Consider the following 25,941-nt stretch of genomic DNA (forward strand, 5'->3'; position numbering starts at 1 on the left):
TCAATTGCACATCTCAAACTTTAATTACAGATGCATATCTAATATAGTAAAACTAAAAAAGCATCTTTCTCGTCAACCACAGTCTGAGGAAGTTCCTCGGAAACTAAAAAAAATCTCTCTCGTCAATCAAAATTTTTTTAAATGCTTTCCTGAAGGATCAAACCTATGGTACAAATATGTGCCGTTTTAGGCATGACCAAATTTTAAAGAACCATTTGAGGTATGAAAATGATTTATAAAATTACCCTCATGGGAGCAAATGCTCCAGATATTGGGCAGCCTGCCCCCTGGACCTATAAGCTGATTTTTCAAAAACTCCAATGGAAAATGTGGGGCCTGTGGGCTTTGCACCTGCTGAACATTTGAGGATTTCAAAATGAAACTTCTTCACAAATAAATTACATGCTGTTCCTTACCACTACTACTACTACTAAGTATCATTTCTATAGCGCTACTAAAGGTACGCAGTGCTGTACACTGGACATAAAAAGACAGTCCCTGCTCGACAGAGCTTACAATCTAATTAGGACAGATAAGCAGGACAAATAAGAGATAAAGGAATTACTAAGGTGGGAATGATTAAACAGTGGGTACTGAACAAGTGAGTAAGGGTTACGAGTTAAAAGTAGCATCAAAAAGGGGGGCTTTTAGCCTAGATTTGAAGACAGCCAGAGATGCAGCTTGACGTGCAGGCTCAGGAAGTCTATTCCAGGCATATGGTGCAGCAAGATAAAGGAACAGAGTCTGGAGTTAGCGGTGGAGGAGAAGGGTGCAGATAAGAGAGATTTACCCAGTGAACGGAGTTCCCGGGGAGGAATGTAGGGAGAGATGAGAGTGGAGAGGTACTGAGGAGCTGCAGAGTGAATGCACTTATAAGTCAAGAAGAGGAGTTTGAACTATATGCGGAAACGGATAGGAAGCCAGTGAAGTGACTTGAGGAGAGGGCTAATATGAGCATAACAACACTGGCGGAATATTAGTCGTGCAGGGAGAGAGATGGCTTAGTGGGAGATCTGTGAGAAGCAAGTTGCAATAGTCTAAGCGAGAGGTGATAAGAGTGTGGATGAGGGTTCTGGTAGTGTGCTCAGAAAGGAAAGGGCGAATTTTGCTGATATTATTGAGAAAGAAACGACAGGTTTTAGCAGTCTGTTGAATATGTGCAGAGAACGAGAGGGAGGAGTCGAAGATGACCCCAAGGTTATGAGCTGATGAGACAGAGAGGGTAAGAATGTTATCCACAGAGATAGAGAATGAGGGAAGAAGACAGGTTGGTTAAGGAGGAAAGATAAGGGTCTTTTTACTAAACTAGACAAAAGGGGTCCTACACTGACTACATAGTTTTTACCTTTAGATTGTAAGCTCTCTTGAGCAGGGACTGTCCTTCCCCATGTTTAAACTTGTACTGCGCTGCGTAACCCTGGCAGCGCTATAGAAATGCCAAGTAGTAGTAGTAGTAGTATTGTGTAAAATGGCCGAAAAAAGTAACGGCTATGTGGTAAGTTTGCACTTCTGTGCGGCCATTTCATCGAGGAGCACTTACCACCACCCGTTAAGGTGGTGGTAAGGGATCTTGTGCTAACCCAGCCATAACCGGGCAGCTTGCGACACTGCCTGATTACCGTCGGGTAACCCCCTACGGAAATATTTTCTTTATATTTCCTCTAGTACCAGAAATGGCGCACGCTAGGGGCGGAACTACCGCTGGCACCCATGTCAGGTCGGCGGTAGTTCCGAGTTAACACACGGCAACCCTTTAGTCAAAGGGCCCTTAAGAGCAGGCCAAAAGCAATGCGAAAGACAAAAATAGAGCATGGAATTCAAAGCCTTTGGCTTTCTTCTCCTGTTGGTTTCATGGTCGGGTGGGGGGCTGGGGGGGGGGATGTCTCTTCTCTGTCTGATGCTGATACTCCCAGATTTTCTGATTCCTGAATTAGCTACCTCCAATGTACTAGTGCTCTGAGCTGTAAACAGTGGTGTGCTGGAGCAGGCTCTCACAGGCTCGCAAGAGCCGGTTGTTAAGTTTTTAAGAATTTTGGGAGCCGGTTGTTAAAGTAGGACCCTCCATGGCTACTTTAACAACTGGCTCCCAAAATGTGGGCTTCGGCCCCCTGCTGAATTCTTTTTTACTTTGCTGGTGGGGATGCTGAGCCCTGCCAGCCAAGTAAATAGACTACTGCTGCTCCCCACTCCTTGTTTCCAGCTCTGGGCAGCAGGCTGGGACTTCTCCAGCATGTGAGAGAAGTTCCAGTATGCTGCTCAGAGCAAGACGTTGGGAGTGGTGGCAGTCAATTTATTGGCTGCCAGCAAAGGTATGCCTAGCGTGCCCGCACGAAGGGAGAGAGGAGAGAGAGGCAAGTTTTGCTCTCCTCCCCCCCCCCCCCCCCCCGGCCACACCTGGCCTTTCCAACTGCAGAGCTGGCTACGTCCGGAGAAAGAGCCTGTTGTTAAAAATTTACCAGCACACCCCTGGCTGTAAACCACCAACTCCTTCCATTTCTCTCATTTACAGCGAAGTATATCTCCTAAGTGTATTAGTTTCTTTTATTTCTATGTGATATACTGCCTATCGCCGGTGGCACCTGGGCGGTTTTACAATAAAAAGCTCGGGAGAGCATTAGGGCAGAGAGAAAAGGAGAAGCAATATGAAAAAAAGCAAAGCGACAGAGAAACAAGAGAGAAAATAAAAGGAAGAGAATGAAAGAAATCAAGGAGGAAAAGCTGGACTGAACAGCCAAGGCGTAAGTAGATTCTTTAAAAGTAGGGGATGACAGCTCCGTTTTGACTGAGGCGTAAAAAAATATACAAAGTGGAATTACTTGCTCTCCTGTTCAAGAGTGCAATTATTCAAATAGTAAGCAAAACATATTTAGAGAATACCCTTGAATTGTGGGGGGGGGTGCATTCCTTCTGCTCATGGGTGTAGACTGGGGGGGCGAGGGGGGGCAGTGCCCCCGCCAAACGACGAAGATGGCGAAGACGAGTTCTTTCCCGCAGTGGCGAACGGGCGGGTGGGAAAGCAGCAAGCAAGCAGCCACGCTGAACTCCGTCCTTCGCTTCCTGAATCCTGCCCTCTCTCTGCGTCCCGCCCGCCCCAAAGGAAATGACATCAGAGGAAGGCGGGACGCAGAGAGAGGGCAGGATTCAGGAAGCGAAGGACGGAATTCAGCGTAGCTGCTTGCTTGCTGCTTTCCCGCCCGCCCGTTGCCGCTGCAGCTTCGGGAGTGGAGTGAGCCAGGCCTATCTAGTCCACTGTAACAGTCTGTAAGTAAGGAAGTGGAGGAGTGGCCTAGTGGTTAGGGTGGTGGACTTTGGTCCTGGGGAACTGAGGAACTGAGTTCGATTCCCGGCACAGGCAGCTCCTTGTGACTCTGGGCAAGTCACTTAACCCTCCATTGCCCGCCGCATTGAGCCTGCCATGAGTGGGAAAGCGCGGGGTACAAATGTAACAAAAAAAAAAAAAGCCATTTCCACTCCCCGCAGCCGTCGCCGTTCACAAACACAGCAAACCTGTGTGAGCTGCTGCTGCATCCACGTTGTCGTTCTTGGGAGATGCTTTGAAGGGGGAGGTAGACACTGGATAGAATGGGGAGGGGAAGAGAAGGGGATGGAAAGAAACAGGAGGGGCAGGGGAGAGAGAAAAATTGTTGGACAACAGGGATTGATGGAGGGGACAGGGGAGAGAGGAAAGAAGGGTGAAAGAGCTGGCTTGATATCTCATACATATTCATTATGGTTATTCCCAAAAAAAGCCAGCTCTTTTTCCCTTCCTTCCTCCCTCCATATTAGCATATTCATTTGACTATATATATATTCAAATGAATATGCTAATATGCTCCGCCCCGTTTTTGCCCCCCCCCCCCCCCAAATGAAACAGTCAAACTACGCCCATGCTTCTGCTTCAGAACTAGGGTTTCTCAAGTGTGGAATAACAGTGTGCCTGGGAGACAGGCCCCTGAGCTGTTTGGTTCCTTCCTTTTTTTCCCAACCAGACGTCCCTGTAACTGAACACTGTCGGCAAGTCTTTTCCACCCAGATCTCATTCATTCATTTCAGTATTTATATACTGCTTACACCTAAACTGGTTTCATTTTACAGGTACTGGGTCTGTCCCTACTGGAGAGCTAGAGAAGAAGATCTACTATAATAAAACTCACCCTCAACGTTCTGAGGACACTGACGTCAGTGAAGCCAAGCCCTGACTTCCTTCAAAAAGGTTCGAAGGTTCGTGGTGGTGAAGCCACCAAAATCGCTCCGGGCCCCGCCCTCGAGGGCGGAGCAATGGCAGAACAACGAAGGGGTTGGCAGGGAGGGAGGCAGGGAGGCGGGGGTGGGTGGGAAATCGCTCCTGGCCCCGCCCTCGCGTCTAACATCATGACGTTGGGGGCGGAGCAATGCCAGAACAACGAAGGGGTTGGCCAGGGAGGGAGGAGGGTGTTGGCGACAAAAACCTTGCTAGCGCCCGTTTCATTTGCTCTGAAACGGGCTTCTTTTACAAGTCTTGTAATAATATCACTGCGATGCAGCGTGAACTCAGCGGATGCTGCGGAGAAGCGATATTACAAGATCTTTCTCCTCTACCTCTGCACCTATATTTTGTGATCTTCCTCACAGGTATTTGACCCCTGAAGCAGACGGTAATCCCGTCGAAACACGGCCCCTTATCGGGTCACCTACGTTTCTGGTGCTGAATAAAGTTACTTCAACCCGTCTGATGAGATTCTTTGGTCCACCCCAACTCTTTTGTACTGGGCTACAGAGGGGGGAGGGCAGGTTCTAACCCCGACCTGTTGGTTGCCGTTTAGAACATGCCAAGCCCAGGTTTTACCGCACTTTAATAAAAAGGGCCCTGAAGTGAGGCAATGGCAACAAGTATTAAACAGTTTTATCAAAGCAACACACCACACGCCTCCTCCGAACAGTATTTTCCACCTCCAACTGAAGCCTCTCTCTCTCAGTCATAACCTGGATCTTTATGGGGGGTGTGGCCGTGGGCGTGTCAGGGACATTCCGAAAAGTTCTGCGTGTTGTTGCAGGATACTGTGTCATCGCACTCAACTTGGGCGCCAGCATTTAAAGGAGGTTTCAGCAGGCGCAAGTCTGATGCCCAAAGTTAGGGCGAGGGAATCGGCACTAAGCGCAATTCTATTAAGGGCACCCTGATTGGTCAATTCATCCCAGCTGCTTTGGTCTCTATGAATAAAATAGGGGATTCTGTACAGATTGCCCAAAGTTGGATGTGTTCATTAAATATATTAATTGGTACTTGCGTAAATAAAGGAAATCTTCAAGTACACTATAAGCAAGCATATCTCTCCTTATTTCTCTTAAACTGAGGAAAAGACTTCAGACACTCGGTACCTGTTGCTAATTTTTAGCTTAGTGGTCCGATTCGCTCAACGCACATTAGAGAAGTTTCTTTCTTGAAGATATATGCGTTTCGAGAGTATCGTCAAAAAGTCTAAAAAAAACTCAATTTGATTTATTTTTATTTTTATGTTAAAGTATTTAACAAGACTGGTACTTAGCTGCAGTGCATTCTGTGATTGCTGGGTACGCCCAACAGCGAGCTCCTGTTTCGCTAGGTGCTTCGTAAGGAGCTGAACCCAAAGTCTCACAGGAATCTATTACCACCGTTAGCCTAGCCTCCAAAACTGAACACAATACTCCAGGTGGGGCCTCACCAACGACTTGTACAGGGGCATCAACACCTCCTTTCTTCTGCTGGTTACACCTCTCTCTATACAGCCTAGCAACTTTCTGGCTACAGCCACCGCAAAGCTGGGACTTAAAGTTGAACATAATTTCTTTATTTGAGCTCACCCAAGTCCCTGAGGCAGTCCCACAGTCTTAGGTGTTGGAGGGGTGCTCTGTGTTCGTCAAGGAAGCCCGTTAAAATCAAGCATGGCATTTTTATGGACTCCAGATAAGTACATTTCTAGAAAATCTTTTTTGATTGATGCTTATAAGACATTAATTAATAGGCTGAGGAGCATATCAGAATGTTTAAGAGTTTTTGCACAGTTACTGATACAAATAACACCTGAAAATCAAGCACATTGGGAAGTGGTGTGCAAGGGAGAGTTGCCCGATGAAAGAGAAAAATATGACCACTTGAGTGCGCTAGCTGCGCAATGTGGGACATCGTATTCTGAGGGCTGTCCTATATTTACAAAATATCTTTCCGCATTGTTTTCAAGAGATGTGTCCTTTGCTATTATATGATAAACAGAATGAACAGATTCTATAGACATATATTGACATATTTAGAACATCTGTGATGGTGTGTGAAACTGGTTTTCGTTTTTGCCATTAGTTGAGCACCAGCTTTTGCAGGGGTAGGGGAGGGGGAATAGGACTTGATATACCACCTTTGTATGGTTTTTGCAACTACATTCAAAGTGGTTTAAATAGTATATACAGGTACTTATTTGTACCAGGGGCAATGGAGGGTTAAGTGACTTACCCAGAGTCACAAGGAGCTGCAGTGGGAATTGAACCCAGTTTCCCAGGATCAAAGTTTGCTACACTAACCACTAGGCTACTTCTCCACTAGCAACATTCCATGTAGAATCTCAAAAGAATCTGAAATAGCAACATTCCATATAGAATCTGAAATAGTAGCAACATTCCATGTAGAATCTCAAATAGGGAAATGGGACTTGATATACTGCCTTTCTGTGGTTTTTGCAAGTACATTGCAAGTGGTTTACATAGTATAAACAGGTACTTATTTGTACCTGGGGCAATGGAGGGTTAAGTGACTTGCCCAGAGTCACAAGGAGCTGCAGTGGGAATTGAACCGAGTTCCTTTGTCATGTTCCAGCCTTGCGTATAGGTGCCTTGACGGTCCAGCCCTGCCTTGTCTCCAAGTTACTGCCTAGCTCCAGCCCTGCCTTGTCTTCAGACTTTGCCCTGACATGGACCTGGCCAGTCTTGTCTTGCCCTGCCTTTTTCTGGGCCTTGTTTTGTCTTTAGTGTCTAGTTCCAACCCTGTCTGTTTTGCTCGTTGTCTTGACCAGTCTCGTCCATATCCAGTTCTTGCCTTGCCCTTGTCTTGCATGTCTGGACCCAGTTTTAGCCTAGTTCCTTATCTTGGCTTGTCCTGTCTGGGTTCCAGTTCTAGCTTTCCTTGCCTCATCTGGGTCTGGTCCTTGGCTTGTCTGTCATGCCTTGTTCCTTGTGTCTTGCCTAGTCTAGCCTTGCCTTGCCCAGTCTTGTCTAGTCCTGCTTTGTCTGGCCCTGCCTTGCTCAGTCTAGCCCTGTCCTGTCTAGTCTTGCCTTGCCCTGTCCTGCCTTAGTTCTTGCCAAGGATCACCTTGCCTTCTGCCAGCACAGGGGACTTTTCTGCAGTAGTCAGAGTCCAGCTGCGGTCCAAGGGCTTACCTTCCCTATGTTTGTGACAATGTCATGGCAGCTAATGGTAAGCCAGGTTTTTATAAGTGCCTAAGTTAAGTTCCTGATTATATTATAAGGTTTCAACTAGAGAATTGTTTTCTTTTTTCTTTTAAACACAACATGTAAGGCAGCTTAATGATTTCAATGTGGCAGCTCCTGAAGAAACAAGCAAGTGAAACGGATCAACTCCATAGAACAATGAATCACAGTTAATTTGCCACTGTAGATTATTACATTATTGAAGTGATGTCGATTGAAGATATAATTAAGGGAAAGTTACAAAAGAGAATACCTTTGAATGAATAAATAAATTTCAAAGCAGAGGTTGATTTTATGACTAGTGATGGTAAAACTCAGGTCTATGGTAATCTAAACCACGTCTGAACATCTGAAGTCTTTTCCTCCTCCTTATTAACTGTTGAGTGATTCAGAATTGAATGATAACTGTGAAAATCTGAAGCAAAGACTTACGAGAAATATTGTCATAAACGACACGGGGAATGGCCCAAATCGAACAATTTTTGACTGCTCAATCCTATTTTCCACTGACCATAAACGGAAAGGTTATTATCATGCAGGGTCAGATGATGCTACCAGTCAAATCCCAATGCTTGCTCTTCATTTTCTCGGCCATTTCATAAAGAAGGCCACATGATCGCCCAGTTGCTAAACTGCATGACACGACACCGACAAAACAGAAACTTGTCAATCACTTTATAAAACCACACCCTGCTTTGTATCACACTAACGAGTCATGCTTATAATAAAAATGTATGTTGCACTGAATTCTAAACACCAACTCACGTGTTGCCATTGGTCAAGGATGAGGGGGCGGTACCTCAGGAAGAACTTGAGCGGGAAGCCATCTGGATCCGGCCACAGGGAAGGGGTCTGCCACGTGACCTCCAGCCTACGGGGGTTGCTGGGCACCGGCCTTGCTACCACGTTCTCTGGAGGATCTGGTTTCACTGTGAAAATGAAGCAATGAGTTAATTAGCAAGAGATGCCTCGAGGATGAACATTGGACATGGAGGCCATCTACACAGAAGAACTGGCTAATGGCTATAGGCCATGACGAACCTGGTTCTGGACCCACTGCAGCTGGGAGAATCACTGAAACTAATAAGTAGGTGAGCTACAGTTAGACGGACTGCTAAAGATATAAAATGATAATGCAGTTCTATTTCTATTAAATATCAATTAGGAATGAACTCCGTTCCTGTCATCATGTACACAAAACCAAGCAATCTGGAGACGCTGCCCCTCAGAGAGAACTGTGCTGCGGTTTTCAGAGCTTTGGAATAATCATGTTATCAAACAGTGCGTGAGTAGGCTGGGGCTGGGGAGTGGGCTGGAGAGGGTGATTTTATATTTATTTATTGCATTTGTATCCCACATTTTCCCACCTATTTGCGGGCTCAGTGTGGCTTACAATACATTGTGAATGATGGAAATACAATTTGTTACAGTACGGTTATGGGTTACATTGTGAAGAGTTATGGGAAGACAAAGTCAAGTCAGAATATCATTTGGGGGATAGAACAATGGAATGTAACAATGGGGAAATGAAAGGACGATAGAACAATAGCAAGAGAACATTCGGGTGTAACAATTTTATCTGTGGCTGGAGTTTTAAGTGTGGTGAAAGTATGGGGAAGAGAATTCAGAAGAGAGTGTATTGATGCATTTCTACTAGTGTGCATGGACTTCATGTGTTTTGATCCTTGCGATAAATTTTCTCAAAGAGATGAGTCTTCAATAGTTTGCGGAAGTCGGTTAATTCGTAGATCGTTTTCAGGTTGCGTGTATTCAGACACATCTTGTTTGTGATCATACAAGTTTTTAAATGTCATGTCATTTGTTTTGTAGCCCCTGATGTAGCCCTGCTGGGCGAAGCACGGCCAGTGTCGGGCTGATTCGGAATATTTTTGTCATATAATAAATTGATATTTCTCTCTTATCGATCTGCTCTTTTGTTTTTCGATTTTAAGTAGGACAGACTGGTTCAAACTTTTGGAAAGGTTGTTCTTAAGGACTATTCTATATCTCATTCTTTTCTTATCCTTTTTTTTTCTACGCTTGTACAGTATCAGAAAGCCCAATAAATGTGAATTTTATTATAATTATGAAGATTCTCCCAGCTACGTATATTTATTTATTTGTTACATTTGTATCCCACATTTTCCCGCATATCTGTAGGCTCAATGTGGCTTACATAGTACCGGAGGGCGTTTGCCGGCTCCGGTGAGAAGAAATGCAAAGTGATGCTGTGGTAGGATAAAGTTCACGTGGCACAGTCACAATTAGGGAATCGGAGAATGGAAGAGTTGAGTTATGCCCATTACGTACTTTAATTTTGTTGTGTCGCAGAGATCAGGCATTTAGGTTGGATCGGTGGGATTTGCCTTTTTGAATAGGTTAGTTTTTAGTGATTTCCGGAAGTTTAGGTGGTCGTGCGTTGTTTTCAAGGCTTTTGGTAATGTGTTCCAGAGTTGTGTGCTTATGTAGGAAAAACTGGATGCGTAAGTTGATTTGTATTTGAGGCCTTTGCAGCTTGGGGAGTGCAGATTTAGATATCAATTAGCATTTAAGCCTTCCATTACAAAACCTTGTCTGTGTTCATCATGAGAGAAGTTTCTGGGAGATTTGAAGCTTATAATTTAGGGGCCCTTTTACTAAAAAGTGTCAACTTTTGGGCTTAATGGATTTTAACGCATAGCAAGCCCAAAGCTAACGCTGCATCAAGAAGGGGCGTTTCCAGTATTCTGTAGCACAGAAAATGTGTTAATGTTCCCGTTAGTGTGTGCAAAGTTACTAAGCGCTCCTTTGTTAACACTGTGTAAACCAGTCAGTGCACAGTGGGGTCCCTTTTACCAAGCTGAGAAAAAAAGGGCCCTGCGCTAACTGCGGGGGCCGTTTTTCCTGCGCGACAGGGTCATTCTTTTTCTGTAGCTGGTAAAAGCCCCCCCCAAAAAAATGGTCATGCAGTGAGATAACTCTTACTGCGTGGCCATGTGGCAGGGAGCTCTTACTGCCACCCACTGAGGTGGCGATAAGGGCTCCTGCATTAACCCAGCGGTAACCGGGCAGCGCAGGCTATCGCCGTGCAAGCTATTTCCACTGGGAAATATTTTGACTGGGTGACCAAACAGTTGGATGTCGGAGGAGTGCTTGATATGGTATACTCATTATTGCTCGTTAAGTGCTGTTAAAAACACTCATTGGCTTGTTAAGTCAATTAAGTTACACGTGTTATTATAGAATACACTTGGATTTCGGCGCAGAATGCTAGGCGCGCTATACAGAATCTGGGGGTAAAGGGGGAATTCTATAACCAGTACTCAAAAATGTGTGTAAAAAAAAAAGTGTTACGTTCTGTTCCATAAAGGGTGCGCACCGTTTACAGAAGAGCAGGTACATAAGTACATAAGTACTGCCATACTGGGAAAGACCAAAGGTCCATCGAGCCCAGCATCCTGTTTCCAACAGTGGCCAATCCAGGTCACAAATACCTGGCAAGATCCCCCAAAATGTTCAAAACATTTTATACTGCTTATACTGCTTATCCCAGAAATAGTGGATTTTACAAGTCCATTTAATAACGGTCTATGGACTTTTCCTTTAGGAAGCCGTCCAAACCTTTTTTAAACTCCGCTAAGCTAACCGCCTTTACCACATTCTCTGGCAACGAATTCCAGAGTTTAATTACATGTTGAGTGAAGACACATTTTCTCCGATTCGTTTTAAATTTACTACATTGTAGCTTCATCACATGCCCCCTAGTCCTAGTATTTTTGGAAAGCGTGAACAGACCCCTCTATGTAGAATCCAAGGGTGAGTGCTTTAGGGTCCTTTTACTAAGCTGCGTTTTCCTACACTGTTGTGCATTTTGCTGTTAAAAAAGAAGCTGCAAGAAATTGAAAGGGAAATTTTTCCTGTCTTATCAAACTGATTGACAGCTACATCGTGCTCAAAAATAGCAATGCCTTTCTTTTTTATTGTTAACATATGTAGATTAATGTCTGCAAAGGAATCCTTTATAAATATCGCCATGATTATTATTGTTATCTAAAAAATTATTACCCCAATAAATTATCTTTATAAACTTTCAAGTGTATTCATTATTTCAAATTATTTTTACACTTAAAAATATATATATATATATATCTTCATTGCTTACAGAAACCAAACTTCCCAAACAAAACCGGCAGTTTTTAAGTTGTCGCTGTTAAATTGTACTGCACCTTCTTAGACGTGAATTGGGTGAGGATAATTTAATAACGTTTTATGAATTTCGTATAAAATAAGGTAGAAGCAATTCAGAGTTTGTAAATGATAATAAAAAAAGACCCTCCGATTTCTATTGTGGCCCTTTTTACAAGGATATTGTACACCATGGTTTAAAAAAGCATTTCCAGTACAATATTTGCACAATTCCTCAGGGTTTTTTTTAAGTTTTTGATTCCTCCTGTACTCTTGTTATAAAGTATAACTTGATCAATGGTTTAATTTACGGATCCTTTTACTAAGCTGTGCTAAAACGTGGCTGGTGCTGTGTTTACCATGTGGGTTTTCCAAGTGCTGCACCCACTTTTAGCACAGGAGTAAAATGGTTGCATTTCTATATTTTTCATCAATGGGCACGCGCTATTTTCCCAATTAGCACGTGGCCATTACCGCGGAAGCCCTTTTTAACTTTTCCCCATATGGGAGGAGTTTCATACCCTTTATCATTTTGGTCGCTGTTCTCTGAATCATTTCCAATTCTGTTATATAATTTTTCAGATATGGTGATCAGAACAGAATGCAATACTCAAGTTGAGGTTGCACCCAGGGCTGCCGAGAGGGGGGGACAGGGGGGACGAAATTCCAGGGGGCCTGCGCCGCAGTCCCACCCACCACCACCACCGGGCCCCTTCAACCCGAACCCCCGCCAGCAGAAGTGCTTTCTTCTGACTCGTCTCCGGCGTGCGCGGCCCACACAGACGCACTCCTCTCAGCTGATCTTCGCTGTACGCTGCAGGGCTTCTGTGCGTCTGACGTCCTGCACATGCAGGATGTCAGACGCACAGAAGCCCTGCAGCGTACAGCGAAGATCAGCAGAGAGGAGCGTGTCTGTGTGGGCTGCGCACGCCGGAGTCAGAAGACAGCACTTTTGCTGGTGGGGGTTCGGGTGGAAGGGGCCTGGCCCGGTGGCGGAGGCGGGTAGGACTGTGTCGCCGGGCCCCCCTCAGGGGGGCGGTGACAACCTGGGGGGGGGGTGACAGTGAGGGCGGGGCCAGGGGCCCGGGGGCGGCCTTGTCCTGGGCCCGGCCCAGTCTCTCGGTGGCCCTGGTTGCACCATGGAGCGATACAGAAGCATTGTAATATTCTTTGTGTTATTTTGCATCCCTTTCCTAATGATTCCTAGCATCCTTTTTGCTTTTTTGGCCACCGCCGCACACTGGGCAGAAGATTTCAGCATATTGTCTACAACGACACCTAGATCTTTTTCTTGACTGCTGTCTCCCAAGGTGGACCCTAGCATCAGGGTAACTATGATTTGGATTATTCTTCCCGATGTGCGTCACTTTGAATTTCCCACATTAAATTTCATCTGCCATTTGGATGCCCAGTCTTCCGGTTTTCTGAGGGCTTCCTGCAACTTTTCACAATCTGCATGTGCTTTGAGAACTTTGAATATTTTTGTGTCATCTGCAAACTTAATCACATCACTCGTCGTTCCGATTTCCAGATCATTTATAAATATGGTAAATAGCACCGGTCCCAGTAGAGATCCCTGTGGCACTCCACTATTCACCCTCCTCCACTGAGAAAAATGGCCATTTAACCCTACCCTCTGTTTTCTGTCCAATAACCAATTCCTAATCCATTGCCTCCTATCCCATGACTTTTTAATTTTCTCAGGAGTCTCTCATGAGGAACTTTGTCAAAAGCCTTCTGAAAATCTAGATGCACTGCATCAACCGACTCACCTTTATCCAAATGTTTACTCATGCCTTCAAAGAAATGAAGCAAATTGGTGAGGCAAGACTTCCTTTGGTTGAACCCATGCTGACTCTGTCCCGTTAAACCACGTTTGTCTGTGTGTTCCCTAATTTTATTCTTTATAATAGTTTCCATTATTTTGCCCTGCACTGACATCAGGCTTACCAGTCTGTAATTTCCTGGATCACCCCTAGAACCCTTTTTAAAAATTGCCATTACATTGGCCACCCTCCAATCTTCAGGTACTATGGACAATTTTAACAACAGTTTACAGATCACTAAAAGCAGATCAGCAATTTCATGTTTGAGTTCTTTCAGTACACTGGAGTGTATACCATCCGGCCCAGGTGATTTATCACTCTAACTTGTCAATTTGGCTCAGTACATCTTCCAGGTTCACAGAGATTTCTTTCAGTTCCTCCACATCATCACCTTTGAAAACCATTTCCGGTAACTCTATACCTGACGCATTCCACCTCCACATCATCAGAGCCCAAAAAAGAGCCCCATCCCCGCGAGCTCTGTCCCCATCCACACAAGCCTCAAACATTTATGATTTTATATTTAAATCTTTTTATTAAAGTATAACAAGGAACAATATTATTTAACAACTGACATTTATAAATCACAAAGAGAAAATAATGCAGATCAAGGTTCAACAAATCCTCCCCCTCCCTCCTCATAAACATCACCCTCCCTGCCCCACTAAGAAAGGTACCAGAAAGGGTCTGAGCTGTTATAGCTAGACTAGAGAATGACACCCAGGAGTTGCAGTGGGAATCAAAGCCCAAAATAATTTTTTTAAAACGTGATCTTCAGGAGGAGGAAGATCGCAGTTGGGGGCAGGACTGGGGGGAGGGGCCTATGACAGCGCCATTTTAAATACAGATTACGGAAGATCAGGTCACTCACTGTGAAGAAGCCTTACTGTCAGAACTTCAAGATAACAATTTAAAACACACAATGGTCAAGAGGAGGAAGACCACACTTGGGGGCAGGGTGGGGGGGGGGTGGAAGGGGAGTGTGCCTATGACAGAGCCATTTTAGAGATACAGAAAAATAGGATACTCACTGTGCAGGATTGGAACAGCCTTACTGTCAGTCTCCAACCACGATCCTCCCACCTCTGTCCTCCTTATGCTCCTCTCTGCTCACGCACAGCTCGCCTCACTGAAAATCTCCGCACTAACTGTATTGCCAGTTGTCCACCACTCTCCACTACGCACTACTAAACAGGGGCTTAGCTATGTGGGGCCACGGGGGCATGGGACCCCGTAGATTTGGCCCTGCCCCTCCCCCCCGCAGCCAACTCCTTCGATCCCCCCTCCCAGCGCCAACCCTCCCCCGTCGCCATCGGGTACCTTTGCTGCACTTGAGTCTCAGTATATTCAAATCGATCTCATGCATGTTCACTCCTTGACTGGCTGTGGGGTTCCCAGTACAGGTTTGTGAAGTCCTGCCATGGACGCAGTGGCAGGCCGATTCCCTTTCAGCTGGGAAGTTCTAGACCCTCCTCCTCCCTATCTTCAGTTAATGGCAAACAGCTAAACTGGCTTGGGCTGCGTACGTCTACCCTGTTTCCCCGAAAATAGGACATCCTCCGAAAATAAGACCTAGTAGAGGTCTTGCTGCAGTTTGAAAATATAAGGCCTCCCCCGAAAATAAGACCTAGCAGGGGAGGCCTTATTTTTCGGGGAAACATCGGTGTCACCCCCCCCCCCCACCCGAGATCGCCAGCTCCCCCCCTCGATCGGCGGCTCCCCCCGCCCTCAGTCACTCCCAGAACTAACCTCTTCAACGCTTCCTTTCACCTTTGCACTCGCCGCAAGCAGCAGGGCAGGCCACTCCTTCCTTCTGTGTCCCGCCCTCGCCTGACGTTACGTTACATCAGGCGAGGGCGGGACATGGAAAGGAAGGAGTGGCCTGCCCTGCTGCTTGCTGCGAGTGCGAAGATGAATGGTGAAAGGAAGCGTTTAAGAGGTTAGTTCCGGGAGCGACTGAGGGCGGGGGGAGCCGGCGATCGAGGGGGGGGGGCAGCGATCTCGGGTGGGGGGGGGGCGACCTCAGGGGGGGGGGGGGCGACCCGATGTTTCCCCGAAAAATAAGGCCTCCCCTGAAAATAAGACCTAGCGGGTCTTGGGGAGCAAAAATTAATATAAGACAGTGTCTTATTTTCGGGGAAACACGGTAGTAGCGCTATAGAAATGATAAGTACTAGTAGTTCTTATAATTTTCCAGCACTGCTGTATATTGCTTTTGATATGCAGAATAATCAGAACTCTTGAAACAGAATGGGATGCCTGCATTTTTTTCATACAAAGTATTCTTTTGATAATTAGCCCAAGGCCAAAATTAGAAAAGGATGCAATTGAGTATTTTTTTCTCTCTCTCAGTTTTTCCTCTTCTTATAAGAAGAATTCAAATACCAGCTGTCAAGCTGTTTAACACAGGCAAACAAAGTCCTTTATTCACGGTTAAACATAACAGCCAGCGATGAAACAGGCGGGGCGAATGTGCCAGGCTGGTAACTACAAAGAAGACCTACCCCCCCCCTCCCAACCCCCACACTGGTGTATTCTACAACAATATATTATAACCCTCTTGATGTCAGTTTTAAAAGACGATTGTCTCAGAATGTACCGAGCAAGATTTATCTTTGTATTGGCCAGATTTTAAGCAGAGAGGACACCGTGGGCTGAGAAGCTGCGGAACTGGGTTCGATTCCCACTGCAGCTGCTTGTGACTCTGGGCAAGTCACTTAGGGGCCCTTTCACTAGGCCGCGTTAAGAGTCTGCGCGGACCCAACGTGCGCCAAAAATGGAGTTACCGCCAGGCTACTGCGTGGCTCTTGCGGTAATTTCATTTTTGGCGCGCATCCGAAAAATAATTTTTATTTTCGGATGCAACGCGTAGGGCACGCGCTAAGTGGCGTTTGACGTGCGTAGGTCGTTAGCGCCTGGTTACCGCGTGAGACTTTACCGCCAGGTCAATGGCTGGCGGTAAGGTCTTGGACCCAAAATGGGCGTGCGGCAATTTTCATTTTGCCACACGTCCATTTTCAGCATTTTCTAAAAAAAAGGCATTTTTTTTACAGGTGCGCGAAAAATGATTCTGCGTGCGCCCAAAACACGTGTCTACACTACTGCAGGATATTTTTAAGCACGCCTTAATTCTCCACTGCACCAAGTACAAAACATAAACTGTGAACCCACTAAGGACATAATGCGTAAGTCATTTTGGTTCCACCACAGAAAGGCAGTATCTTGAATCAATTACCATTTACCGTTTCCTGTAACAGGTGCTGTGCAAGCTTCCTCTACATAGCTCTACCAATGCATTTCATATCTAGGCTTCAGCACCCTATTCTCGTTCTGAGATCCCAGCACCACCCACAGCCCTGTCTATGCACCTCACTTCCGCCCTGTAGAGTCTCCTGTTTTCAGAGTGGAGCAGTAGCCTAATGGTAAGTATAGTAGTCTGGGGAACTGGGTTCAATTCCCACTACAGCTCCTTGTGATCCTGTGCAAATCACTTAAATCTCCATTTCCACAGATACAAGAACCCACTTTGGTTGTACCCAGTGCATTTTTGTTCTATCAAAAAAGGTGCCAGTACTCAAATGCTAGGCCACCCTTCAGGAGTGGGGTAATCACAGAGGGACCCATCCCATAATAGCCAGGCCCCTTGCAACCAGTCACAGAATCTATGACAAGGCAGAATTGGTATGTAGGGCCTGAGCTCTTTCATTAAAACTTGGGGTCCATGGGTCAGTTTTAGCAGACAATTGAAAAGGTGCCGGTACTCAGTACCCCCTCAAAAAAAGCCCTGGTTGTACCACAGAAAAGGTACTATATGAGATCTACGACCCTAATGCTCCCCTACAAATGCTGTGGAAGTCTTGTGAAGCCACTGCTGGAAGTCTCGGCAGCCATGCTAGAAGAGTAGGTATCTTTTCTGCCCCAAAGGAGCCACTAGACCACCAGGGTACCTCGACGTATGTGACCGGAGGGCACCCTGCGCTCAGAGAGGGTAGGCACTTCTGTGGGGATCCCGCAGGATCTAGGTCCATCCCAACGAGATTCCCGCAGACCTGGATCCAGCGAGACTTCAGCTGCCTATAAATGCCATACTGAGACACTCCTGCAAACACATCTTAGTCCTGACCCACAGCTTGATCTGCTCTTCCAACACTGCCATTACCTCCTTTCTCCCACAGTTCTGCTAATACACCTTTGTCCTGCTGCTAATTCAATTCAACAGCTTTTCACAACCCTTATTGCAGTCCAAAAGCATCTCCTCAGCTAATTATTAAGGACTCCTTTTATTAAGCGGCAGTAAGCCCAAGGCGGGCTTACCGCTCACTGTACAGGAAGTACCGCCGGGCTAACACAGGAGCCTGGCTGTACTTCCCACCCCTAGTGTTTCATCTTTTCCGGCGCTTCAAAAATGTGGACCTGGCGGTAATTGGGCAGTGCCGTGCACTGCTCAGTTACTGCCACCTCAATGGGTGGTGATAAGGGCTCCCCCCAAAATGGCCACGTAGCACGTGCTTTACTTGCCGTCCGGCCTTCTCCTGTAGGAAGACGAGACTTCCCTTTCACCAGCAGCGGTAAAAGGGGACCTCGGCGCACGTGAAAAACACGTGCTGACGCCAGCGCCGGCCCCCTTTTGCCACAGCTTGGTAAAAGGGGCCCCGAGTGTGCTCAAATGCATAAACACCTTCTCACCACAAACATGACAATCCAGACGCAGTACACTTAGAACCTGAGGGTCCATCATGTTCCCGTTAGCCTTCCCTTTCAATGCATCATCTCCTCCTCTTCCTTTGTTTCTGTATCATTTGTGTAATGATGTAGCAGGACTCCAGCTATACCTTCCTAAGCAGTTGAAGGAGAAAAATGCTGGGCCCCTGCTCCAGAGAAGGTGCCAATCGAACCTGAATAGTAGGAGGTCTGTTCTGAGATCGTGGCCCAATATGTCACGTACCTGAGACATCAAGTATGGAGTCAAGCCTTCTCCCCTCAAACGAACTTATACTTCCCTTCTGACTTCTACACTTTGGATGCGCCTACTCTGACGTCAGACTCCACTTTAAAACCAGGAACTTCTCCCTACTTCATTGCTTCAGCTACAACCTTCTTGGTGTCTAGTGCATTTATCTTGTTGCTGTTCTGCCTGATCTGACTACTGCCTGGACCTGACCACTTCTGGATCGCTGCCTGACCTGACTACTGCCTGAACCTGACCACTTCTGGATCACTGCCTGACCTGACTACTGCCTGGACCTGACCACTTCTGGATCGCTGCCTGACCTAACTACTGCCTGGACCTGACCAATGTTGGATTGCTGCCTGACCTAACTACTGCCTTGGCCTGACCACTTCTGGATCACTGCCTGACCTGACTACTGCCTGGACCTGACCACTTCTGGATTGCTGCCTGACCTGACTACTTCCTGGACCTGACCACTGCTGGATCGCCACCTGCCTTGACCACTGCCTGGTACTGACTTCTGCTCTGTCTTTGCCTCCTTCTGTCTGAGCCGAGTCCTCTTCCTCACTCAAGTCCTGTTGGCCACCTGAACCCAGGGGCTCAACTGCTGGTGAACAGTGGTTGCCGCAGGTGAAGCGTTGGGTTTCTGACTGCTGGTCCTTGGATCAGCACAAGGGCTCACTTCTACTCCTGACATTGTGAAACAATAACATCTGAGCTTCAGCTTTTGGAGGGAAGTATAAAAACCAAAGTACGAGAGAGGATGTGCCAGGTCTTACTGCCTCAGAGGGTGTCCAACAAGGATCACGTAGAGGAGCAGTAGGTGGGAAACGAAATGGACGGGCCTGGAAAACAAATGGGCTTCTCAAGCAAATATGCTTTAGAAAGTTATTGATGCCTTTGTGACCAGCGACACTGAAGAGAACAGATCTAGAGAACCACAAAAGATGGACTTTGTAAGATGCCACAATAACTGGAAAGAGAAGAATGCAAGACATGCAGTACAGATTAGATATTAACAATGACAAATAGAGCTTGCTTGATGGGGAATCTGGTTTTGCATAACTCTGAATAAAAATGCTTTGCTGGGGTCCAGCAAAGAAGAGTGGGGTCTCAGAGCAGAGTGATATAACAACGTTCACCTTCAGCATTGCTTTCAGTTCTGATCGCCATATCTCAAAAACGAGAAAGCAGAATTAGAAAAGGTTCAATGAAGTGACCAAAATAGTTAAGGGGATGGAACTCCTCTCGTATGAGGAAAGGCTAAAGAGGTTAGGGCTCTTCAGCTTGGAAAAGAGACGGCTGAGGTACATATGATTGAGGTCTATAAAATCCTGAGTGGTGTAGAATGGGTAAAAGTGAATCGATTTTTCACTCTTTCAAAAAGTACAAAGACCAGGGAACACGATAAAATTAACATAAAAGTAATTTATGTTAATTATGTTATGTTATGATAAAAGTAACAGGTGTGCACATCCTAAATTATAGTAATAAAGTATTTATTTTTGCTTGCAAACCTTGTGTGTAGGACTGTGTTTGTGACAGCTCCAATCCACACCCTCGATCCCGTTACCACATAGCATTGCATGAATAGAAATGTTTTAAAAGACTTTTTTTTTTCAAACAGATCTCATTTCCAAAACAATTTCCTTGAGATGGCGATCGTACTGTTCTTTCAGAATGACAGGGTTTCACCATTTTTAGTGCCTTCCCATCTAGCCCAGCCATCACAAGAACGGAATGTATTTACAATAGTGGCCAGCAGGGGGTGCTCTGAAATGCCAGCTCCCAGCAGGACTGTGAACACATGGTGTTAACCGCGTGTTAATGCTGGCGCTAGTTTTGAGCATCAGCCTCCGAGCCTCCTACCAGCAGCAGTAAGCGGAATGACTGGTTTGTAGGGTAATGCTCTCTACACATTCAACACACCCACGTACATGCATTGCGGTCTCCATTCAAGAAACGGGCTTTGCCAACGTTCTTTTTAACGCTGTTTTAACAATTAGTGACGAAAAAGAAAAAGCACAGAAGGGCCTCCAGAGTTGGAACGATGGTACAGTCTTTATTAAAAGTCACCCGACACGGCCGTGTTTCGGCGCTCACCATCAAGATGAATTATCTCTTATGATTCTAACAGTTCCGAACTGTTACTTCCTGTCAAGGTTCCAAATGAACTGTTCTATAACCCTGGGTAAGTCGCACTGGACGCTCCTATTGAAACGCAATAGGGTTCTGTGAAAAACCAAGTAAAAACTATTCATCTTGACCCCTGAGGCAGGCGCTGGTGAGCGCCGAAACACGGTCCGTGTCGGGTCACTTTTAATAAAGACTGTGCCGTCGTTCCAGCTCTGGAGGCCCCTTCTGTGCTTTTTCTTTTTTGTTATATTTTGGGTACTTTTGGACCTCTCTTTCCTGCTGTTTTAACAATTAGTGAGTCCAGGGGCGTAGCCAGACAATAGATTTTGGGTGGGCCTAGGCAAGAATTAGGTGGGCACCAAGTGTTCTCCCCCCCCCCCCCCCCAAAAAAAAAAAAAAAAAAATCTCAGCTGGTGGGAAAACGCTTCTTTCCACCTTGGCAGCAGAATTTACTAAAAACTGAGCATATACAGGTGCTGGTGTCATGGAGAGTAGCGTTTTCGTTACCATTAGGGGAAAATCTTCAGCTGGCGGAGCTTGTACCACTAAACATGTGCTACTGTTGGGTGGGCCTGAGCCATAAATGGGTGGGCCCTGGCCCACCCAAGCCCACCTGTGGCTACACCACTGAGTGAGTCACAGTAGAAATACCACAACTTAACAGGATTGAAGCTGACCCGCAGCTAGGGTTACCATATGTCTGGTTTTACCCGGACATGTCCTCTTTTTGAGGACATGGCCAGGCAACCGTGCGGGTTTTGCCAGCCTGCCCATTTGTCTGGATTTCCGGACAAATATGCAGGCTGGCGGGCGGGCCTAATGGTGTCCTATCCTAGCAGTGGCGTTCCTAGCCTGGATGACACCCGCGCCCCCCCCCCTGGGTGCAGAACCCCCCCTCTGCGAAATGACCCCCCCCCCCGGCGAAATGACACCCCCCCGGGTGCACTCCGCTGTGGGGGGGGGGGGTGCCGCGGCACGCGCCTGTCAGCTCCCTCTGCCCCGGAACAGGAAGTAACCTGTTCTGGGGCAGAGGGAGCTGCAGCAAACGAGCGAAGTTAGCGAACTCGGAGCGGCGTGCACCCGGGGCGGACCGCCCCCACCGCCCCCCCCCCCCCCTTGGTACGCCACTGTATCCTAGCCTCCCCTCCCCTTACCTTACTCTACTGTCTTAGTGGTCTAGTGACCTCTTCGGGGCAGGAAAGAGCCCACTCTTTCCTGCCCGGAGCGCTGCCCTGCATTCTGTTCCCTTTGCAATGCTGAGTGCTGACGGTCACGGCACAGATTCAAAATGGCCACCAAGAGTTGAAGTGGCCACTCCAAGTGGCCATTTTGAATCGGTTCCGGGACCGTCAGCAAGAGGAACATTATGCAGGCGCTCCGGCCAGGAAAGAGGGGGCTCTTTCCTGCCCCAAAGAGGTCACTAGACCACCAGGGCAGTAGAGTAAGATAAGGGGAGGATAGGGGTGTGTGACAGGGGGGCGGGGTGTGTGAAAGGGGTGGGGCAATATGTGACAGGGAGTGGGGTATGTGAAAGGGGGCGGAGCGGGGGGTGATAAGGGGTGGGGCATGTGTTCTGTTTTTGTGGGGGGGGGGGGGGGGGACCAAATATGGTAACCCTACCTGCAGTCCATAAAAATATATATAACAGAAGCTGCCCACGACGTACCTATGGCAAACTCATCAAAGGTGATGGACGTGCTGTTCCTCCCCAGGGCGTTAGTCACAGTCACGTTGGCCTTGTACCTCTCTGTGGAGAATACTGCGCCGTATTTGATATGGCATCTGTTTTTAGGGAAAGCATCTCTCTCGCAAGTGCGCAGCTTAGCGCCATGTCTGTCAACAGAAGTGCATAGACACAGCCTGTTAACATCAGAGGCTTCTTGGTCACTTCTGCCAACCACCACAGACCAAAGACGATTAAACAACAGGGACCATCCAGGGTCTTACAAACATGCAAATATTTTCTGCTGGGAAGAGAGACCCACTGATAATATTCTTGCTTTAATAGGTGGCCAATATGTCTCTCCCTTCTTGATTATTCCTCTTTCCGAGGGTCACTCTATTAGTCCCCAAGATATAGTTATGTCACTTAAAATGCATACAGTTTTTTTCTCTGCTATTGAGCTGGCTGAAACAGAGGACTGGATAACTCAGGGGCAGGGCCGCCAAGAGACTGAACCGGCCCCCCCCCCCCCCCCCCCCGATCGCTGCCGCTGCTGAAATACCTTAGCTGGCAGGGATCCCATGCCCCGCCAGCAGAAGACATCTTCTGGGCACGCTCGGTTTCAAGACCTACCATGGACGCCTGAGAGGAAAAGCAGCCGATCAGCAATAGGCAGAAGAGCAGCGTTGGAAGGAAGCTCCGGGTCCTCCCCAGCCTCCAAGAGGGGTCCAGTGCCGGAGTTTTCTCTCTCATGCTCCTGTCGGGACGTGATCACTCAGGTCCCGTCAGGAGCAGGAGAGAGAGACCCCGGCGCCGGGCCCCCCTTGGAGGCCCGGGCCCGTGGAATTTTGCCCCCCCTGCCCCCCCCTCTCGGCGGCCCTGCTCAGGGGAATTACCATAACATTACTATCTTTTGAATCAAGGTCATCAGTTCAAGTCTAGCTCTCTGGGGATTTCAAAAGGAGTCAGTGGCAGTCTTAACCCAATTCCAGGTGCCATAGCGACAACCTTCGTATCATAGTCCCTTATCCAATTCATAGAAGTCTGTGAATTTGCTGCATATCGATTCACTGGTTGGTGGTAAAGAGCTGGCTCCTTTTACTTTATTTGGCCCAATACTTTCCTTCTGCTCCATTGAGTTTCCAGCTCTTTCAGTATGAGCTGTTTTTGGGGTCATGGCACAGCGAACTGTAATCTGCAACTATCTCGGGGCATTCCCCTCTCCCCAGACCAGCTTTTAATACCCTCCCATTTGGCCCAGCCAACAATTTCATAATCCTTGGTTAGAGTCACAAAATGATAGCTCCCTTCAGAATTTGCTGCAAATGACCTCATGTCTGCTTTTTGAGAGACAGCTGTGACATCCTCTCATCCCCTTCCTCAGGATCTGTGAATGCTGCTTCCCTGGTCCTGGCAGCTTCAGGGTTAGAAGCTGAGCTTGCCGATTTAACCTGAGTCTTCTGCACAACAGCACACAACATCTATACCACGTCCTCAATGATGTAAGCTCTACCTGCTTCTCAACCAGGGCCGCCGAGAGGGGGGGGGGGCCAAGGGGGACAAAATTCCCCAGGCCCGGCCCGGCGCCGGGTTCAGGCTGCCGGCGCTGCAGTCCCCGATCTCACCTGCCTGCCTCCTTGGCTCCGGACCCCCTGCATTCGAAGCGGCAGTCGCAAATCGCCTCTCTTCTGGCCTTTCCTCCCTGTGTCCCACCCTCGCGGACAATACTAACAAAACTCTGTAAGCCAAATTGAGCCTGCAAATAGGTGGGAAAATGTGGGATACAAATGCAATAAATAAATAAAACCGGAAGTTACATCAGACGAGGGCGGGACATAGGGAGGGAAGGCCAGAAGAGAGGCGATTTGCGACTGCCGCTTTGAATGCAGGGGGCCCGGAGCCTTGGAGGCAGGCAGGTGAGACCGGGTTACTGAAGCGGCGGGGGGCGGCAGCGGCGGGGGGAGCAACGGGGGTGGCAGTGGCAGGGGGGCTGAGGCGGGGCGGCCTTGCCCCGGGCCCGGCCTTGTCTCTCGGTGGCCCTGTTCTCAACTGAAGGAAACTTGTGGAACTCTTCATAATAACTTGAGGGGCATTTTCAATATGACGTCTAAGTGCGATTTTGGACGTTTTGCACAAACCATCCAAAATCTGAATAGGAAAGAAGGTTATTTTCAAAAAAGAAAAATGTCTGTCTTTTTATTTTTCAAAAATATTGTTTCGAACAAGGTTTTGTGCTTTGGACGTTTTGTTTTTTGGTCCATTTCCTCTCCCCCCCCCCCCCCCCCACGAAAAAAAAGAATATGTGCATCCCATTGGGATGTAGGAGGAGCCAGCATTTTTAGTAGACTGGTCCCACAGACATCCCAGGAGAGCAATGGGGCACCCTAGAGGGCACTTCTGTGCACTTTATAAAAATGCTCCCTTATCTTGTACCTTGAGCCCTCGAAAACCCACCCAAAACATGCTGTCCCCCACTGTACACCACTACAATAGCCCTTATGGGTGAAGGGGGTCACCTATATGTGGGTACGGTAGGGTTTTGGTGACTTTGGGAGGGGTCACAGTTTCCAACACAAGTGTGACAGGTAGAGGGAGATAGGAACCTGGGTCCCCCACTGAGTACTACACTACTCCGGGGACCTGCAGGCTGCTCTAATAGACCTGACTTTAACATCTGAGGCTGTCATAGAGGCTGGTAAGTCAGATTTGTATTCACATTTTTGAGGTTTGGGAGAGGGTCAGTGACCACTGAGTGGGTTTTAGGGGGTCACCCCTGATTCCCTCCAGTGGTCATTTAGGGCACCTTTTTGTACCTTATTCGTTCTGAAAACAGGTCTAGACCAAAACATCTGTTTTAGTCCTGGACGTTTTTGTTTTGTTCCATTATGGCTGTAAAACGCCCTAATCCCGCCTTTGAAATGCCCCGACACACCCCCTTGTGATCTGAACGCACTTCTGATGGACTTCGTAGAAAAATGTCTAAAAATTGGTTTAGAAAATACCAATTTGGATGTTTTTGTGAGAAAAACGTCCAAATGCCGCTTTATACCAGATTTAAGACATTTTTCTGTTTCGAAAATGAGCCCCATAGTAACATAGTAAGTGACGACAGATAAAGATCTGAACGGTCCATCCAGTCTGCCCAACTGTCACCCTCATTATCGATTCATGATTAAATCAACAATGAATGTGATATTATATACTTGATCGTGGTCTTTCTTTGGTATTTCTGGGACATAGACCGTAGAAGTCCACCCGGTTCTGTCCTTATGTTCCAACAACTCGAGAAAAAAGATGGCCATATGCAAAATACAATGACACGAGTATACTGTAGTTACTATACCTGGATGCCATCACCAGATATTGCCAGTCCTGATTCAGGTGATAGGGATTGGATACTTACATCACACTAATGTTGAAGGTATTGGGGATGTACGTAGGGCTTGGCAGATGCCAACTACAATAGAAGGAATTTGGAAAGCTGTTGGATCTGCACGTCAAGATCGGTTCTCTGGGTGGGTCTGAAAAACACAACAAGAACTGCAATGTGATGTCTGCTCAACACAGAGCCGCAACACTCCAAGGAAAACCCAACATGGTTCAATCTGTTGTACTGTCTACCCCTCAGGTCTCTTTGAAAACCTTCCATGTAGTCCAGGTGCAAGAAGGCAGCCAACACTCTACCATTAAAGAGCGGTGTTGAGATGTTATCAGGTGTTATACAAATCCAAGCATAGTCAATATAAGAAGACTTCCCCATCCCATCA

General features: G+C 47.1%; 1 protein-coding gene across 2 annotated transcripts in view; it reads right to left on the reverse strand.

The window, feature by feature from the left end:
* Positions 1–25,941, reverse strand: part of CNTFR (ciliary neurotrophic factor receptor) — a 901,912-nt gene that overhangs the window by 64,654 nt on the left and 811,317 nt on the right. For both annotated transcript variants that reach the window (XM_030192837.1, XM_030192836.1), the window contains exons 4-6: positions 25,578–25,695; positions 22,178–22,344; positions 8,200–8,363 (exon numbers count right to left, since the gene is read on the reverse strand). In XM_030192837.1, the coding sequence (XP_030048697.1) occupies positions 8,200–8,363; positions 22,178–22,344; positions 25,578–25,695 (449 nt within the window). The remainder of the gene's footprint in view (positions 1–8,199; positions 8,364–22,177; positions 22,345–25,577; positions 25,696–25,941) is intronic.

Source organism: Microcaecilia unicolor, chromosome 2 (assembly GCF_901765095.1).
Source record: "Microcaecilia unicolor chromosome 2, aMicUni1.1, whole genome shotgun sequence".
Taxonomy (NCBI): domain Eukaryota; kingdom Metazoa; phylum Chordata; class Amphibia; order Gymnophiona; family Siphonopidae; genus Microcaecilia; species Microcaecilia unicolor.